This window comes from Siniperca chuatsi, linkage group LG22 (genome assembly GCF_020085105.1).
Source record: "Siniperca chuatsi isolate FFG_IHB_CAS linkage group LG22, ASM2008510v1, whole genome shotgun sequence".
Classification (NCBI taxonomy): domain Eukaryota; kingdom Metazoa; phylum Chordata; class Actinopteri; order Centrarchiformes; family Sinipercidae; genus Siniperca; species Siniperca chuatsi.
In genome coordinates, this window is record NC_058063.1 from 18,009,563 (window position 1) to 18,028,279 (window position 18,717).

Consider the following 18,717-nt stretch of genomic DNA (forward strand, 5'->3'; position numbering starts at 1 on the left):
GTCCCTCTGCCTGAAAATACCACCACGCATATTTACAGCTAACCTAAGTAATGTTTACAGCTAACCTCAGTAATAATAATAATTATAATGATGATAATAATAATAAGAATAATAATAATAATAATACAAACGAAATACACAATTCACATAATACATTAATTCAAAACACACATACATTTCCTTTACTTAAGGTGTATTCATCAATTCGCTCTCACTCTCCGTGATTCACACACGGACCATGATGACGGTGACTGGAGGAGCGGACACTTCTGACGTCAGACGAGGAGAATGACAAGCGCCGCCAATGAGGGGCCGAGGATGTGCAGCGCGAGGACTGAGCACACGACAGAAGGCTAATAACCATGCCAACCGAGGAATATAGCGCGCGCCGCTGACTGGGGAGAAACGGGGAGAAAGAGAGGGGGGAAACCCTAAAAGAAGAAAATTTAAAATATATATATATATATATATATACACACAGTGGAGGATAAAGGACAACCGAGACATCCTGGTTTCCTGCTGGGGGGACGAAGAAGAAGACGACAAGAAGCTGGTAATTTTCTCTCTCCTTTTTTGTCACTGTGGCGTGGTCTCCCTTCCATCCCGCTTTCTCTCTCCCTCTCCCTCCCTCCCCTCTCACTCGCTGTTGCTGGCTCAGGGACTGCACTGCTGCAGCTGAATGAAACTGATCCAGGTATTTATTGTTCTCACTTATTGCTAAAACACACACACACGCGCGCGCGCGCGCACACACACACGCACACACAAACTCAAGGCTGAGCAGCGGTTTTAAAGCTCGTGACAGGGTCGCTGCTAGTGGTTTGAAAAGCGGATGCTCCGGGCTGCACGAGCTCCCGTTACCACAGGGATGTGAGCCCCTTAGCTGCGGGGCTTTAGGTGGTGGTGGTGGTGTTGGTGGTGGTGACCTTCCCCGGCCGCTTGCAGTCATTGACGGTGTGTGTGCGCGCGCGCGTGTGTTTGTGCGTGCACAGGAGCATGAAAGAGAGAGAGGAGGAGAGAGATGAAAAATAAGGGGGCGGGGGTGAAGGAAGGGTGTGTGGGGAGGTTGAGGTGGGAGGTGTGAGAGGGGAGAATTTTTTTTGTGAATGGAGCTCCACATCCTTTTGGCGCGTGCGCGTGTGCGCGCTGGCAGCTCGACTGGCTGAGCTAAAATTAGCCTCGTGCCGGATTTTTCTGTCTGCGTGCGGCAGCAGCGTATGTGGATCAGAATCCGAATTAACGAGGTTCTAAATGCAAACGCGGGCGCACACGCACACGCACACACTCACGCATGTCTGGGCACGCGCTCATACACGCCACCGGTGAATAGGACAGCAGCTACCACCGCGCCGTGCCCCAGGACGTCATGCACCATTTTTAGAGATGCTCTAAAAATAGAATTTGTAGATGATGGTTTTGATTGTGAGGAAATTGATGATCTTCTTCTGTATCCCGCATCTTTTAGGTAGGAATGCGCCAGATTTAAGCTTTGTTGGCTGTTGGATATCCTAATTTTGCGTTGTTAAATTTTTTTTTGTGTGTAGGCTGCTCGGTCTGACCCGTTGCTTTGAAGCCAAAAATGGAAGCAATATTACTGTCATTTATTGAATATTATTCCCTTTTGTGTGTGTGTGTGTGTGTGTGTGTGTGTGTCCACACCTGCTTTTGTGCTGCTGCTAAATACCTGTCAGCATGGTGCGTGGGAGCTGCTGGTGACGTGCCTGCTCCGGGTCAAGAGCATGGTTGTTTTCATGAATGAATGAATGGGCGGATGGATGGATGGATAAAAAATATGTCTCTTTTGCCCCTTTATCAATGGGGATAAATGTTAACACCCTCCCTTTCCTTGTCCTTCACTTCCCTGCAATCCTTCTTTGTTTTGTCCTCAACTCTTGTCTCCCATCCTGTTTTGTTCTCCCCCCCTTACTCACACTCTCCTCTTCACCACTTTCTTTTTCATCCTTTTCTTTCCACAACAACCTCCTCTTCCCATCACCTTCCTCTCCACTCTCCCTCGTTTTCCTCCTCTCATCTTCAAACTTGTTCTCCTCCCTTCATACTACATTTTTTATTCCTTCTCTCGCCTTTTATCCTTAATCTTTCCTCACATTTTTACTTCCACTCCTTCAAACATCTTTATTCAATTGCTCTCTGGTCTTTATCTTTATTTTCTGTTTGCTGTTTGTCTTGTTTCAACTCATCATTGCTCTTTTTCTGAACTTTTACCCTCCTCACTTTTCACTCAACCCTTGACCCACTGATATTTCTTCATCTTTTTCTTTCTCTCCTCTCTCTCATCCCTCTTTCCCAAATACCTCTGGTTTTCTGTTGTGCATATTTTATCATTCTCCTTGTCTGAACATTTCCCTGTTCTCTTATACATTATCGACTGCAACTTCCTCCTTTATTTCTCCTGCCCATCCCTTCTCATTGCTCTTTTCCACCTCCATTTCCCCTCCTCCGCCTTTCCCCTTGTCTGCTTATCTTCTCTCCTCTCTAATTTCTTTCCACCCTCCATTACAAACTTTGTATCAACACATATACTCTCCTGATCAATTCCTCCTTCTTTCACCTCTGTTCTTTCACTCCTTCTTGACTCACTTCTTTCCTCCTGCCCACCTTCATCTACTTCCGTCACTTTATTCCTCCCTCCCTCCCTCCCTCCCTCTTTCTCTCTTGTTTCTCCAGCTATGATTCTCTCCCTGGCCGCAGTAGCAGCCATGAGTAGCGGCAGCAGTAGCAGCCTCAACTCCTCCTCCCCCCTCGACCCCTTCGACTCCTCCACCTCCTGGAGCCTAGCCGAGGACCCCTCCAACTCCTCCTCTGAACCCGTTGTGCGAACTCTGACCCCTGACCTCCAGCCAGCAACCACCGCTGTTGCTGTCCAGGAAGTCAGCCCCTGGGATATCGCGCTTTGCGTGACCGGGACGCTCATCTCCTGCGAGAACGCTCTGGTGATCGCCGTGCTGTTCTACACACCGACGCTCCGCGCTCCGATGTTCATCTTGATTGGATCGTTGGCGGTGGCAGATCTCCTGGCCGGCCTGGGCCTCATCTTGAACTTTGTCTTCACCTATTTGGTTGACAGCTCTGTGGAGTTTGTGACGCTGCTGTCTGTCGGACTGCTCATCTCGGCCTTCTCAGCGTCTGTCCTGAACATTCTCGCCATCACAGTGGACCGTTACCTGTCGCTGTACAATGCCCTGACCTACCACACCGAACGGACAGTCACCTTCACCTACGTGATGGTGGTCTTCATCTGGGTGTCGTGCCTCGTGCTCGGCTTGCTGCCGGCGCTTGGCTGGAACTGTCTGAGGGACGAGTCCACGTGCAGCATCTGCCGGCCCGTCACCAAAATCAACGCTGTGGCGCTCGCTGTCACCTTCCTGCTTGTCTTCGCCCTGATGATGCAGCTCTACCTGCAAATCTGCAAGATCGCCTTCCGCCACGCGCAGCAGATTGCCGTGCAGCACCAGTTTGTGGCCATCTCCACCACCAAAGGTGTCTCCACACTGTCGGCCATCCTGTGTGCCTTCGGAGCATGCTGGCTGCCGTTTGCCATGTACTCCATTGTGGCCGACTCCAGCTACCCCGTAATATACACCTACGCCACTGTCCTCCCAGCCACCTGCTGTTCTGTGATCAACCCCATCATCTATGCGTTCCGAAATCCGGACATCCAGAAGTCGCTGTGGTTGGCCTGTTGCGGGTGCGTCCCGTCCAACCTCTCCCTCAGACCCAGGACCTCCAGTGATGTGTAGCAGGGAAGGTTGGTTTCTGTCTGGCATGACGCTTGACGCCGAGTCAGGAGGGAGAGGACGAAACGGGGAACAAGAGATCGAGAGGAGAAAGGTTGAAGGTTACGGCTGAGGAAAGAGATTTCCTCTACTCTTCATATCAGGGCTGGTAGGCTGATGGCGAACGCACGGCTGGCCGCAGTAAAAGGTCACTTTCACTGGCACAGGGAGAAGGGAGGACAGTGCATGGTCAAAAAAAAGATAGAGCTAATAAAGATGTCCTGTCTGTTGCTTGGAGAAAACCAACAGGGTGATGGAGGTGGCGTGAAACCAACTGCAAAAACCTGATTAAGGTATCTTCATGGTGGTTGTGGGAGAGGCAGGGAGTGCGTCAGGGGACTTTTTCAACTGACCTCCTTTAGGGTGCAGTAAGTCAGGCCTGCTTCTCAAGAGTAGCATATATGTGGCGGTGGGATTTAGGAAGAAATATCCTAAATCTCCATAGGACCTGAGTTCAGGCAGCACTGCATGGTTATGCAATCAGAAGGAATGAAACAGTCTTAAAATACTGTATGTGTTTTCACTGATGTGTTTGAAATTAAGTGGCGTGTGGATAAAAATACAATGAGCTAAATATACACAATGAATGACCTTGAGTATTCTCAATGAGCTATCTTTGCAGTCTTCTCCTGATGGAAAAACAAGAATATTTCCTCCCTTGAAACATATTTTAACAACGATGTTCCCTTGATCTGATGTAGATTAAGTAATTAATGAGTCTGTAGACAGAGAGTGCAACAATAATGAACTGTTATGTGCTGAGATTGAAATTAGCTGGTTTTTATGATCATTAACATTCTAGCAAGCCCATTTTGACTTTTCCCAATGCCAACAGCACAATCTGCATTTTGTCAAACACAAAAACACATTGCAATGCATGAAGTTGGCGAGAAATGTGTCACAATTCAGAGAAAAACAACTCCTAATCACATAACATCCCTCCTCAAACATCCAAATCCAAAATGAAATCTAATCTACCAGGCTCCTAATGCATAGATAACCCCGTATGTTTGCAAAACCTAGAGAGGGATTTCCATGTTTAGGCCGGTACGTGTTGCCTTTAGCGTAATCAAATCAAATCTGCTCCCTGTCGGAGAAAAACGGGCTCCTCAGCCAGCCGCTGCGCTGTGACTGTGAAGCAGACGGAGCTGGATTCAGCACCAAGGACAGCGCCACTGCAGAGCACTGCTACCCTGGGAATGCTCTCTGCTGCGGGGGGGAGAGCGCTGTAAAGTAGGCTATGCTGTTCTCTACACCATCTTGATAGGGAATGCGAGACAGACTTTAAAGGGCCATTCCAGCTTGATTGGAGTTTGTTTTGCTTATTTGCAACATTTTACTGATTATGTTGATATATAAATATAATGCCGACAGCATTACGTTTCAGTGTTAATTGGCTGTTTTTCATGCATACGTGATGGTTAAAGGTATTTTAAAATCCTTTTCCTTTGATTCAGTCCTGAAAAGACAAACAAAACAACATTAATGATATGTCTAATCTGGCCAGTAAAGGTAGCTCATCACTGTGACTCAGAGAGCAGCTTTTATTTTTGAAAAGCTGCACATTTTGAAATTCCAGTTTCTGCTTGTAAGCAAGACCACCAGGAGCAAAGAGTAGCTAATGTCAAACAAAACTCAATCACGTATTTGTCAAAAAACATAAAATGCTTTCACCAGCATATGTGAAATTAAATGGTAAGGCTTCATTTTCCATGTTCATGGCTTTAATTTGCTGAATTATTCTGGGAGTGACTAATCTTTTCACCTGTGTTTAAAAAGCAAGGAACTACAGAAAATGACTCCAATCATGCTCAAATTGTCCTTAAATATCCACTTGAGCTACCTATATTGCGACTATGACCCTGTCCTTTACATCCTCCATCGTTTTCTCGCCTCTCTTGTTTCTCAGCAGCAGAAATTATGCATGAGAAGAGCAATGTATGGCCCCATGAGTGCCAGTAAAACAAGCCTTCTGGCAAGGTGAAAGCAGCTGATGTTTTTTAGAGGCAATGGGGACCTCGATGTTTATCTGCATCCACATAACGCCGTTTAGACCATCACTTAGACCCGCTCTAAATTTAGAGACAGCATTCTACCACCATTGCCCGATTGATTATCCATTAGCTAGAGCTGAGCACAATCCATATTGAATAGGTCATTTTTCATCTAGACGGCTTTGGCTGGCTATAGTACATCCAAGTTGTGCTTGGATATTGCCATAGTTCTGCAAAAAAACTATAACTCTAAAAAAAACCAGACTGGATGGTTTTTGCATTATTGCTATGGCATAAAAAACATTTTCCATGCTTATACTTCCCATGGTAGTGGACATAGTCCCATGGTCAGGAATAAAGCATATATTCAGGGGAAATGGCAAAAGCCTATATGAAGAAGATGCACACAAAAATCTATAATAAAGCTGTAAAACACGAGCATCGTATGGTCTAAATTCCTCTGGCCTGTTCTCTATGCCTTCCATTTTCACTTACCTGCTTGCAGCTTGTCAGCAGTAGCTGGATATTCGCTGCACTCACGCACCCACGCACACACACACACACACACGCACACACGCCCCGCCTCGAAGAAGCAGCGCAGCTCTGCCCCGGGGCCCCTCTAAAGGCTGGGCGGGTTAATGAGAAGCGAGAGAGGCGAGGTGACGTGGCGTGAAATAGAAACGCCAGGCGAGACGCGCTTTAACGTAACCTCAGGTCACGTCCACACACACCCAGTCAGGATGAAGTTATTTCCCACTGAAAGGGCATCATGTAAGTTAAATCCAGCTAATGTTAATAATATCCTGGCAATAATGGTGCTGGGAATTAACCTAATGTACGGAGGAAGTAGTGAACACTGTGAGGATGAGCTGGAGAGGAGATTTATTACCAACCTCTATCTGCATTTAAATGATCTACGGAGATAGTTTTCACTCATGTTCCTCTGCACAACCTCAGAGAGGGGTATCATGACTAAGCTATTGGCACGCTGCTAATATACTTGTGTGGGAGGTGTACTGGCTTTGGGAAAATAGTTGATGGAAACTCTATGGGCTGTAAAAAACCACAAAACTAAGACACTCAGCTCAATAGTAGAAAAAAATACAGGTTGTTTCTGTAACGACAGGGAGTCACTTCCAAATTCAACGCTTTCTACCAAATAAACCACAATGAAAGATGACAGCAGAGAACACATATACACTCAGAAACTTGACAGAAAATGGCGCTCAGGAGACGCAGGTATTAAGATCATCATTTTTTTTCTAAAGTGTAAATTGAAACTTAGAATACAAGTGTTTTCTATTTTTCTTGGCAGCAGCAAACAATCAGTTGTTTTTGCAGCAGTTGTTAGCAGAACAACAGCTACACTACTCTGTCAATGATTTTGTTTGAAAAGGCAGAATCTTGTGAAATCTCTTGTGTCTTCTGTTTTGTTGTTTTTTTGGCCTTATTGGAACAAAAACTCCTTTGCAATAATGTCCAACTGTATTTTGCTGTGTACAAAAAGCCACAATGGAGAAAAAGAGAGAACGATAGACAGAGGTGGTGAGCTCTTAATGATTTGCAGAAACTCAAACTAAATATTTAAAAGCAACAAATAGCACATTGTACTGAATGTGAAAGAAATATGGCCTGGCTCGCTGGGGTATTCCAAAACAAATTTCAGCAGTAGTGAATTATGGAAGTAGGACAAACCTAAATATGAAGCAAATGCTTTATTTCCATTTATAGATGGTGTATTGCAGACAGAGAGCTTGCAATATTATTAAATGTTTTTTCTCTCTAAACTTAGCTTTATTTTCATGTTCGCAGTCATTTCATAAGTGTTAGACGCCTCATTTTATAATATGAGAGTGGCAAAACAATGTTTATCTGAAGGTTAAGGGGTCACAGCTGTTAAACAAGTTGACCACCTTCCTCTCTCGCTCTCTCTTTTTGCTCAGTCACTGCATTGATGGAACTGCCTAATGGTAAAAGACTTGCATCAATTATTAAGTGAAATACTTTCAATTACTCTGAGGCTGGAAGCATGAGATGGATGGAGTTTGGTACTTTTGGCAAGCTTGGTGAACTGCAGCACTGTGGGGGGTGACTCAAAACGAATCGACCCCAGAGAGTTTATTAAATCCATTTCACATAGGAATCTGATGCAGCTCCTATTGGCACTCAGTTCTCCTGTATGCACAATGATGTGAGAGACTTGCTTAGTTGCCTGTTTGGAGATGCTAGATGGGACTCAGAACGATTACATTTTATGTCACATCCGGTAGTTTCTCATAGACGACGATTGTTGCAGCCTATATAGCCTACAATCTGCACTAGCTTGGCTAATGCTAACATACCGGATGTAGCTTTCAAGCTGTCCCTCTGTTTTACCTCCCTATTAAAAATGAATCAAACTCAAGATTAAATTAGGATCATGAACCAGACTTGGATTAAACAGAAATTAATTTTCATGGTTTGTTTTAGCCTCTGTTTGTGACAGATGGGTGTGTTTTACAGCATATCACACGGACAAATGTCAAAAAGTTTAGTCACGGGAAGTCAGTTTGAAACCGTCTTGGCTCCAGTTAAAGCCCAGTCTAACAAACTTTTAAAAATGGTGAGATTTCCCAGCGACATCAATTTCTTTCAATGGGATATAGCGTGATCAGTGGATTCACTCATGGGGGCAAAGTAAATCACTGCAATTTTTTTGCGTCAAGATAAATGTTAGCACATGAATTTGTGCCATTGCCCAATAGCAAGCTGACTTGACAGTGCTGACAGAAAGCCTGAGAGTCTGAAAGGGAGCAAGTATTACATCTTATAAGCTGTGCTGCACCATTCACTTTTATATAACCTTCCTCTGTCGGAGTATAAACTGACAGTTAGCAAGCTTGCTAGAGTTTTTTCCACCTCTTTAATAACTCGTTATTGAATGAAATGATGTACAATCCAGAGAACAAAATGTCAGGCAGAGAAAACGGCACAGTACAGAGAAAATAAAAAGAAGCTCAGGGAGTTATTGTGACCGACTGGTGCTAGCATGTTGCCGGCTGGCTAGCGTGTTAGCAGTTAGCTCGCCAGGTACAGTAGTTTACAACTAGCCCTGCGAGTAGCCACTACGTCACCAAGCTTCTAGAACAACATACCTATGAATATTTTGCCGTAATGCTTTCTGGTGTGAACTAGAAAGGAACATTTCATGACCTCTCGTCTCCATTTTAAAACCTGCTGTGCTTGAAACTTGAAAACTACATGGCTTTTTTCCAGGGTAAAACACACACTATTTGATCCAAGTCTGGAGGGAATCATGAGCCCCAAAGTAAAACCACAAATCAGCCGTTTCATGAGTGTGCTGACTGAAATGTTAAATCCTGCATCGCTCAGCTGGAACCTGAGTGACCGAACAGCTGATATGAAGTCAGTATTAACTCTAGCAGCATCACACAGCTGTATTTTAAACATTGTCTCTGACGGTCCCATCTGGCATGTCCATCTAGTGATGGTTTAACAATTAATAACGCTCATCTGTGAATATGCCACTACTCAGTCAACCATTCCTGGGGCAGGAGTGGAGCGACCACTCACTGTGTGTATGTGCGAGTGTGTGTAAATGGGTGTGCACTGTGCTTGTGTGTGTGTGTGTTCTCCCCCCCGGGATCATAGCCAATTGTAATGAACCATAACTCAACCAACTCTCACTGTAAACACACGCAGAATGGTTATGTCTGTCACTATACACGACTATAATTCAAGTTTAAAAAAAAAAAAAGAAATACTGTACAAGTGAGTGTGTGTTATTTTTATTATGCAATGCTGTACAGAAATGTATATTTTTGTAATGTTCATCAGGGCATGAGTCGCTGCTGTGAGCATGAGTTTGTTGTGAGTGTGTGCGTATGCGTGTGTGTGTTTCTTCCTCTTCTTCTGTGTTCTTCCTATAAACAAATGTCAAAAGTTTCTTTGGGGAAAAAAAAAGTTGTGTGTCGGATATGCTGAAAAAGTGCCATATTTTTCGACTTTCTAGTGTCTTATTTTGATTTGTGTACATACACGTTTATCAGAAGGTGATTCTCACTGTGGAATCTGAAGTCGTCAGAGTCCGTAAATCTGTAAACAACAACAACAAAAATGCTCAACATGGTCAAAACCAGCAGCCATGAGGAGCAGGGTAAAGAAAGAAAAAAAAGATTGTTATGTAAAAGGACTTGACCTTGATGTTATTGATCACTATACTGAGCAAACAACAGACACCAATCCAAACTATAATGTCAGACTTTTATTTTTCGGGTAGCAGCAACGACATGAGAGATGATATCAGCGTTTCTTTAAAATGTCTTCTTGACTTAAATTGCAGTAATCTGAACAGTTTTTTCCTCAAAAAGATGCACTAAAAGACAAGGGACAGACGTAAAGAGAGAGCGAGACTGTGCGTGACAGCGTTGTACATCACAGAGTCAGCTTTCCAGTGACGTCATTTTGTCTGAGTCGTGTCTAAGAGAGCAGGTCGTTTCAAAGACATCCCTCTCACTTCCTCTTCCTCCTTTCAAAAACGTCCCCCTCACTTCTTCCTCCTACTCATCATCCTCATCCTTGCAACGACAACCCCCTCTTTTTCTCCTCATCTTTGCAGGCATCTCCCTCTTGTTCTCTTTGCTGTTTCATGCCGTTTCGTTTCCATCCCCTTTTCACCTCTTCCTATCGTTTCAAGCATGTCCTTCTCTTTTTACCATCACTTTTCCTCATGGTTTTTATTCACTTCACTCTTCTCTCTCATGTCATTTCTTTCTTTTCCATCCATCTTTTGCTATACTCAACACCTTCATCTCCCGGATCTCTTTTTGCCTCTTCTCCCCTCCCTCTGTCTCTTTCTCTTGTCTAACATTTTGCTATCCTTGGCCTGCAGGAAGCGAGTCGGTCAGGCTCCGTCTAAAAATAGTTACCCTGAAAGGAGATAAAAAGAGTGAAAAAAAGAACAGCAGAAAAAAGAAAAGGAAAAAGGAGGGGAGGGAGGTAGTAAAGATGTAGAAATCGACCCTCCCTCCCTGAGCGCAGAGGTAAACATTGACTTTGCCTCTGTAGACAGAAACATCCGCTCCGTCCTCTTCCTTTTCTTTCTTTCCCTGTTAAGTTTTTTTACCTCTTCCTTGCCCTCCTGTCTCATCTCCTTTGCACAAGCACACATTCATCTTTGACTATTTTTATACCTCTCCTTATCCATCCTTTTGAGTCTCTCTCTTTTTTTGTCTCTTCTGAGCACAAGCATTAACACAAGAGTTTTTAAAAGCAGGGTTCGGGGCGAGTGCCTACAGCAAATAAGCAGCACCCCCCTCGACCGGCAGTCAGTTAGGCTAGGCTAACGTTTCCCCTCTGTAACCTACAACCTGGCAACACTTCAGGCAAGCAGAGATTGTCAATCAGAAAACCATTACAGAGCTAATTTTCTATTGGACCGAGTATGGCCTTCATAGAAAAACATTATTTTATGCATTAATATTGTTGGTCTGGATGAGGAAGCATCACAGGTTATAAATCCTCAAGGTGAGGGTATTATTGGGTAATGATACTGTGATGTCAGAGAACTAATACGGTGTCCTTGAATCATGTTTTTTTTTTTTAAATAATTTCTATTGTATTTTATTTAATGTTTCCTCTTAAGTTTGTGTCGTGAAACAGTCGGTTACAATAAAAAGTACAAATGCACTTTATGAGATGGACATGTTACACATTGCACTTGTAAATGTCGAATGTAAAACCTTGAAGAGAAAGATTTATTTTTACTATTGTAAATAAATGAGAAGAGAAAGAAAAAAAATGAAAAAAAAGACTGAGACAAAAGTGGAGAATAATTTGCCAAATAAACTAAGAACAACAAAAGAAGAAAGTTGTAACATCGTGTTTTTCTGTGTGCTGGAATGGAGTCAATCCAGTGACGTCTGTGTGTGTGTGTGTGTGTGTGTGTGTGTGTGTGTGTCTGTGTTTGTGGGTGTTAGCCGGAGTTTGAGTGACATTATCTGCGTGTAGGTGTTATTACGAGTGTGTGAGTCACTATCGCAGGTCACTTTAGTGTTAAGGTTAGCCTGGGTGTAAAAAAAAGATGCTGCTGAATTATTAAACCACACCCTGCTTGCATAACAGCAGAAAACTGAGAAACACAGAGTGAGAAGATGGAAAAAGGAGAGAAGAAGAAGAAGAAGAAGAGAAAGGGGAATCCAATGAGAGGAGATGACTGCATGGCAGCGGAAGATGTCACAAACACACTCATCCATATGACATTCGTGTAAAGGAAAACGGATGAAGCCCAGATGGAGAGAAGGAAAGGAAAGCTGCAAAAAAAATGTCTGATGGAGGAAGGATAGTGTGTATATATGTGAATGTGTGTGTGTTTGTGTGTGTGTGTAAGGTTTTTCTCTAGGGACAGGCTGCCTCTTCATAAAAGTAGCCTGAGAGCACACACACAGACACACACATTTGTTATCCATGTCTCATATTGCATACTATAGCTGAGGGTGTTACATCTGTGTGTGTGTGTGTGAGAGGGGTGGGGTGCTGGGGCACACACACACACACACACACACTAACATAAAAGGTTTCTAAATAAATAATTAACAATGCAGCAGGAGATTTCGGTCATTCAAATCTATGACGCAGGTGAGTGTGTGTGTGTGAGAGAATTTAACCTTTAATCAGTCAAATTTGCTTGTATGTCAATTGAAGTGTGAACTATACGAGTGTGTGAGTCGGAGCGTGAGTGTGTGTGAGATCTATGCAGTTTCTACATGGAGGGGAAGAGCTCCACCATGTGGCCAGAGATAAGTACTGCAAAGATAGGAGATGAGGGGAAAAGACGCAGCATCCACCCACACACACACACACACACACACACACACACACACACCTCACTTCTTTTACGTCATTACAGCAGCTCTCTCAAAGCAAGCACGAAGCCAACCCTCTCTCCCTTTGTCCAACCTTACTGTCTCTATCTTCCTCTACCCACCCAATGTACTCACTATCTCTCTCTCTCTCTCTCTCTCTCTCTCTCTCAGAAGTCAGAAGGCTCTCTCCACCATCTGCTGCAGGATGCTGCAAATCACCTCTATGTATGTGCATGTGTTCGAGAGCAAAAAAAGAGCACAGAAGGTGGTGATATTCCTGCATCTGTTGTGTCTGACTCACACACACACAAACACCTCTTCACCCTGATCTAAAATTTTAATGAACATTTGATTGAAACCTGTGAAGATTATTTCCTCCATGTGGCCAGGAAATGATCCATGATTGCACTTAATGTGAACTGGACATTATTATTAGCACATCATCAAACAGGCATGTTCAAAGATTTCCAGGAATTATGTTAAATGTTGTCCAGTGACTAATGTGATGCCCTACATTTCCCAGAATGCCTTGACAACCCATTGAGAGATTTTATGTGAAGGTGGAGAGAGCTGGGAGCTAGAAAGTCCTACCTTTATTTAGTGCAAAATCAAAAATGTGGCTTAGATTCATTCTTGCTTACTGAGGCTACTATGCCATACAAAGATAATTACCTTCACAATTACATAGAAGGGGATTTAGTACACATGACAAGGTTAATACTACCGAAATACACAACTACAGTACATACTACAGACCTCTCAGAGAAATTGGACAGCATCTTAAGCCATCCACCTGCTGCCTTGATGCTCTGCCAACAAGCTTCTTAAAAAGTGTTTTCAGCTGTTTGGCAACAGACCTGCTGCAATTAGACAACCATGTCTCCTATCATTATGTAATTTCCCTAATGAGAAGCGCACCCATCAAGCCTCCTCTAAAAAATAGTGGTCAAACATCTGTGATAAGCAACCACAGACCTATACTGAACCATCTCTTTGTAAGTAAAATAACTGAAATGGTTACTTTGAAAAGAGAGTGCTCTCACAATGATATTGCTTTAGAAATTGTTTCAGGAAAAATTTCAGACCTTGTTCAACTGAATCTTCTTGCTGCCTTTGACATGGTTGACCATACAATACTAGACAGAAAATTGGGGTAACTGTCCTATCTCTAAGGCAGCGATTCATATATATATATATATATATATATACATACATACATATATATATATATATATATCTATATCAGAGCGTTACCGGCTAGATATAGTCGGCCTCGCCTCCACGCACAGCCTGGGCTCTGGAACCCGTCTCCTCGAGAGGGCTGGGCGCTCCATTTCTCTGGCGTTGCCGGGCGGGGAGAGGCGGCGGCTGGTGTGGGCCTGCTCATAGCCCCACAGCTCAGCCGTCACGTGTTGGAGTTTACCCCAGTGAGCGAGAGGGTCGCGTCCCTCCGCCTCCGGGTGGGGACAGGTCTCTTAAAAGCAGGGTTCGGGGCGAGTGCCTACAGCAAATAAGCAGCACCCCCTCGACCGGCAGTCAGTTAGGCTAGGCTAACGTTTCCCCTCTGTAACCTACAACCTGGCAACACTTCAGGCAAGCAGAGATTGTCAATCAGAAAACCATTACAGAGCTAATTTTCTATTGGACCGAGTATGGCCTTCATAGAAAAACATTATTTTATGCATTAATATTGTTGGTCTGGATGAGGAAGCATCACAGGTTATAAATCCTCAAGGTGAGGGTATTATTGGGTAATGATACTGTGATGTCAGAGAACTAATACGGTGTCCTTGAATCATGTTTTTTTTTTTTTTTAAATAATTTCTATTGTATTTTATTTAATGTTTCCTCTTAAGTTTGTGTCGTGAAACAGTCGGTTACAATAAAAGTACAAATGCACTTTATGAGATGGACATGTTACACATTGCACTTGTAAATGTCGAATGTAAAACCTTGAAGAGAAAGATTTATTTTTACTATTGTAAATAAATGAGAAGAGAAAGAAAAAATGAAAAAAGACTGAGACAAAAGTGGAGAATAATTTGCCAAATAAACTAAGAACAACAAAAGAAGAAAGTTGTAACATCGTGTTTTTCTGTGTGTGCTGGAATGGAGTCAATCCAGTGACGTCTGTGTGTGTGTGTGTGTGTGTGTGTGTGTGTGTGTGTCTGTGTTTGTGGGTGTTAGCCGGAGTTTGAGTGACATTATCTGCGTGTAGGTGTTATTACGAGTGTGTGAGTCACTATCGCAGGTCACTTTAGTGTTAAGGTTAGCCTGGGTGTAAAAAAAAGATGCTGCTGAATTATTAAACCACACCCTGCTTGCATAACAGCAGAAAACTGAGAAACACAGAGTGAGAAGATGGAAAAAGGAGAGAAGAAGAAGAAGAAGAAGAGAAAAGGGGAATCCAATGAGAGGAGATGACTGCATGGCAGCGGAAGATGTCACAAACACACTCATCCATATGACATTCGTGTAAAGGAAAACGGATGAAGCCCAGATGGAGAGAAGGAAAGGAAAGCTGCAAAAAAAATGTCTGATGGAGGAAGGATAGTGTGTATATATGTGAATGTGTGTGTGTTTGTGTGTGTGTGTAAGGTTTTTCTCTAGGGACAGGCTGCCTCTTCATAAAAGTAGCCTGAGAGCACACACACAGACACACACATTTGTTATCCATGTCTCATATTGCATACTATAGCTGAGGGTGTTACATCTGTGTGTGTGTGTGTGAGAGGGTGGGGTGCTGGGGCACACACACACACACACACACACTAACATAAAAGGTTTCTAAATAAATAATTAACAATGCAGCAGGAGATTTCGGTCATTCAAATCTATGACGCAGGTGAGTGTGTGTGTGTGAGAGAATTTAACCTTTAATCAGTCAAATTTGCTTGTATGTCAATTGAAGTGTGAACTATACGAGTGTGTGAGTCGGAGCGTGAGTGTGTGTGAGATCTATGCAGTTTCTACATGGAGGGGAAGAGCTCCACCATGTGGCCAGAGATAAGTACTGCAAAGATAGGAGATGAGGGGAAAAGACGCAGCATCCACCCACACACACACACACACACACACACACACACACACCTCACTTCTTTTACGTCATTACAGCAGCTCTCTCAAAGCAAGCACGAAGCCAACCCTCTCTCCCTTTGTCCAACCTTACTGTCTCTATCTTCCTCTACCCACCCAATGTACTCACTATCTATCTCTCTCTCTCTCTCTCTCTCTCTCTCTCAGAAGTCAGAAGGCTCTCTCCACCATCTGCTGCAGGATGCTGCAAATCACCTCTATGTATGTGCATGTGTTCGAGAGCAAAAAAGAGCACAGAAGGTGGTGATATTCCTGCATCTGTTGTGTCTGACTCACACACACACAAACACCTCTTCACCCTGATCTAAAATTTTAATGAACATTTGATTGAAACCTGTGAAGATTATTTCCTCCATGTGGCCAGGAAATGATCCATGATTGCGATATCTATATCTGAGTGAAGTAACATGACACGTGGAGTTCCCCAGGGCTCAATGTTTGGTCCTCTTTTATTTAGCCTTTATGTGCTTCTATTAAGCCAAATTAAGCAAAAGAATGAATTTTACAATTATAATTATGCAGATTACACGTCGCTCTGTCACCAAGGGTAACTCGGTGCTCCTCTTAATCAAGCCAGAAATCTTAGTGCAGCCTTGGACTCTAAATTGAGTCAACCTTTACCACTTACCTCCCTGTGAACTTGAGTTGCCCTGCATAAAGGTAGGATCCTGGCTCCTTGTGAGGACTCAGTAATATCCACCCACAAGTGTCGCCTCTGCAGCTGTCTCTGGGTCATGCTCTCTCACCCAAGCTTTCACCTCTGGAAACAGCACATTGGGATAATGCTTTAGCAACATGTTCTCCACCACCTCTTCTTAGGTACAAGTGTCATACTGAACCTACGTACACTACAAAATAAGTCCTTGAGGTAGGTATACAGGTCATGGGGGGGTCACTTAAGTAGGTGTGTCATTATACTAGATCTACTGATGGCATGTATCTCTTTTACACTCAAATCTTCTCAGCACAGCAATCTTCAACAGGTCATAGTCCTTTGTATCTGCATGATTCATTGCAACAAAAGCAGTTCCTGTCAAAACTGGAATGCTCAATGTACAGTGTTTTGGTTTTCAAAATGTATAAATAATAAAATTGTATTCACCTAGAATGGCAAGGTCAGTAATTATTTCCAACACTGTTAAAGGGATTTTAATTAAAATATCTCTTTAAGGTGAAATAACATTAGTAGTTAAGGGACTGTTCTGGTGATTTGACAAAAAATATGTGTTAATAAATGTTCACTGTGATAGATTATGTACCACAAGCTAGTTACAGGTCTCTGAAGGTTAATTTTCATAGTGTAGCTAAAAAAAAGTCATTTAATAAGCTGAAACATGTCAAATCACTGGTATGATCTTATAATTATTCAGTGTCTCTCAAACACTGGCTCAAGTCTGCAAAATTGAAATTATTTTGCACTACTGCTATTAACTTTGTTCATGCCATCGAATCAATATATAAAAGTAGGTGACATGTTAGTCAGTGGTGAATATCTAATTTATCTCTCCTCAGCAAAAGGCATCACTCAAATATGTATGAGTCATCCTGAAAATTTGTTGCATCCCTGACAACATCAGATAAGTGCATCTTGTATTTAAATAGGCTCATCTGAAGCCTTTGATTCCAAAATTAGATCCACACTAAAATTAGACGCTAGCAGGAAAGAAGGACACAAGAAATATTCTGGACTCCGTCACCTCAAAAATTTACATTTTTAAACTGAATCATCTGCATTTTTATGACTAATACACATTGTGTAAGACATTTTCTCACCATTATGTGTGTCTGTGGTGCTTTTTGTATTTTCCACTGACCTCTCTCTTTCTCTCTGCTGTGTCACCATCTGTGTTCCAAAATGACTCCTCTCTTCCAAACAGCACCCATTGGTTCCTCCTCCACCCTGCCAAGGCCCAGAACAGCACGATGCTGGAACGAACCATGTTGACACTGGTGGGCGTGTCACAACGCTGAGGAAATGGAGTGATGATCGCTGGATTTAAATCATCGTTATGAGATGACTGACACTGCTGAATAAATGTTACCATTTTAAGTCTTTAAGTGAGAAGTCTTGGTAATTTTTCATCCAAGAAAATCTATATATACACATAATCTAATGAGCGTTAAGTTATGATGATACTAAATAGAAGGATTGATGCCTTTTATAGGAAATTGTCACATCCTGTGTAAATGATAAATTAGTGTCAAAGTATGAAATTTCTTCTCTAAATATAGCCCCTAGCTATTTTTTTTTAATTTAGTGGCAACTTGACATATTAGTGGCTCCTTATATCAGTATAAAGAACATTTTTTCAGAACTCAATGTAACCAAAGCCCTTCGCTGCATTATGTGAAAGAGGCTAGTACTTTATTTGAGCTAAACAGTTAACTCCACTGCAGCCACACTTTTGTCAATAATGTCATACTCATGACTTAATAAGCAAAAAAAGTTTGTTTTGAAAGAAAAACATCCTGACGTATTTTTTTTTACTATCAAAAACTCTGCTAATCTGCTTCATCAGGACTGTGTGGGTGTGGTTTGAACATATTTGATTGACAGTCACCTGGCAACACGAGCAAACAACTCCACAACTGTCATCAGCATTTCATTAGAAAATATAATATTATAATAATAAGGAAGTACATGACCTCTTTCCAACTGAACACGCCTACTTCAAACCAGTGAGAAGAGCATAGACAAAAACAAAAATATACAAATCTCCCATATGGTATAACCACAACTGTTCAGACTTTGACACAAAATAGAGTTAAGTGTTAATGACTTCATTGTGCAGGGTAAAGAGCTGATTGAGAAAATATGTTTTCTGGCCCTTTAAAGGCTTGATACTGATAATATATATAGATGATACAGAATCTTTAGGATTTAAAATGTGTCAATGTTTTTTTAGCAATTAGCAAAGCAAACAGCATTTGCTCTTGGCATCAGTTCACATGATGTAATTACATGGG

At 42.6% G+C, this 18,717-nt stretch overlaps 1 protein-coding gene across 5 annotated transcripts; it reads left to right on the top strand.

Annotated features, from left to right (window-relative positions):
• The first annotated feature begins 270 nt into the window (after positions 1 to 270).
• Positions 271 to 17,771, top strand: gpr185b (G protein-coupled receptor 185 b). Of its 5 annotated transcripts, none has more exons than XR_006376595.1 (3): positions 271 to 553; positions 12,826 to 12,919; positions 17,628 to 17,771. XR_006376595.1 is itself a non-coding variant. In XM_044184802.1 (2 exons), the coding sequence occupies exon 2, from the start codon at positions 2,691 to 2,693 to the stop codon at positions 3,759 to 3,761; it is 1,071 nt and encodes a 356-aa protein (XP_044040737.1). In that variant the 5' UTR covers positions 288 to 553; positions 2,689 to 2,690; the 3' UTR covers positions 3,762 to 11,656. The 5 variants fall into 5 exon arrangements, 3 of the variants coding, with proteins under 3 accessions (XP_044040737.1, XP_044040738.1, XP_044040736.1); XR_006376596.1 differs by lacking the exon at positions 12,826 to 12,919 and adding an exon at positions 15,898 to 15,951; XM_044184802.1 differs by lacking the exons at positions 12,826 to 12,919; positions 17,628 to 17,771 and adding an exon at positions 2,689 to 11,656 and having other exon boundaries at positions 288 to 553.
• Positions 17,772 to 18,717: the final 946 nt, after the last annotated feature.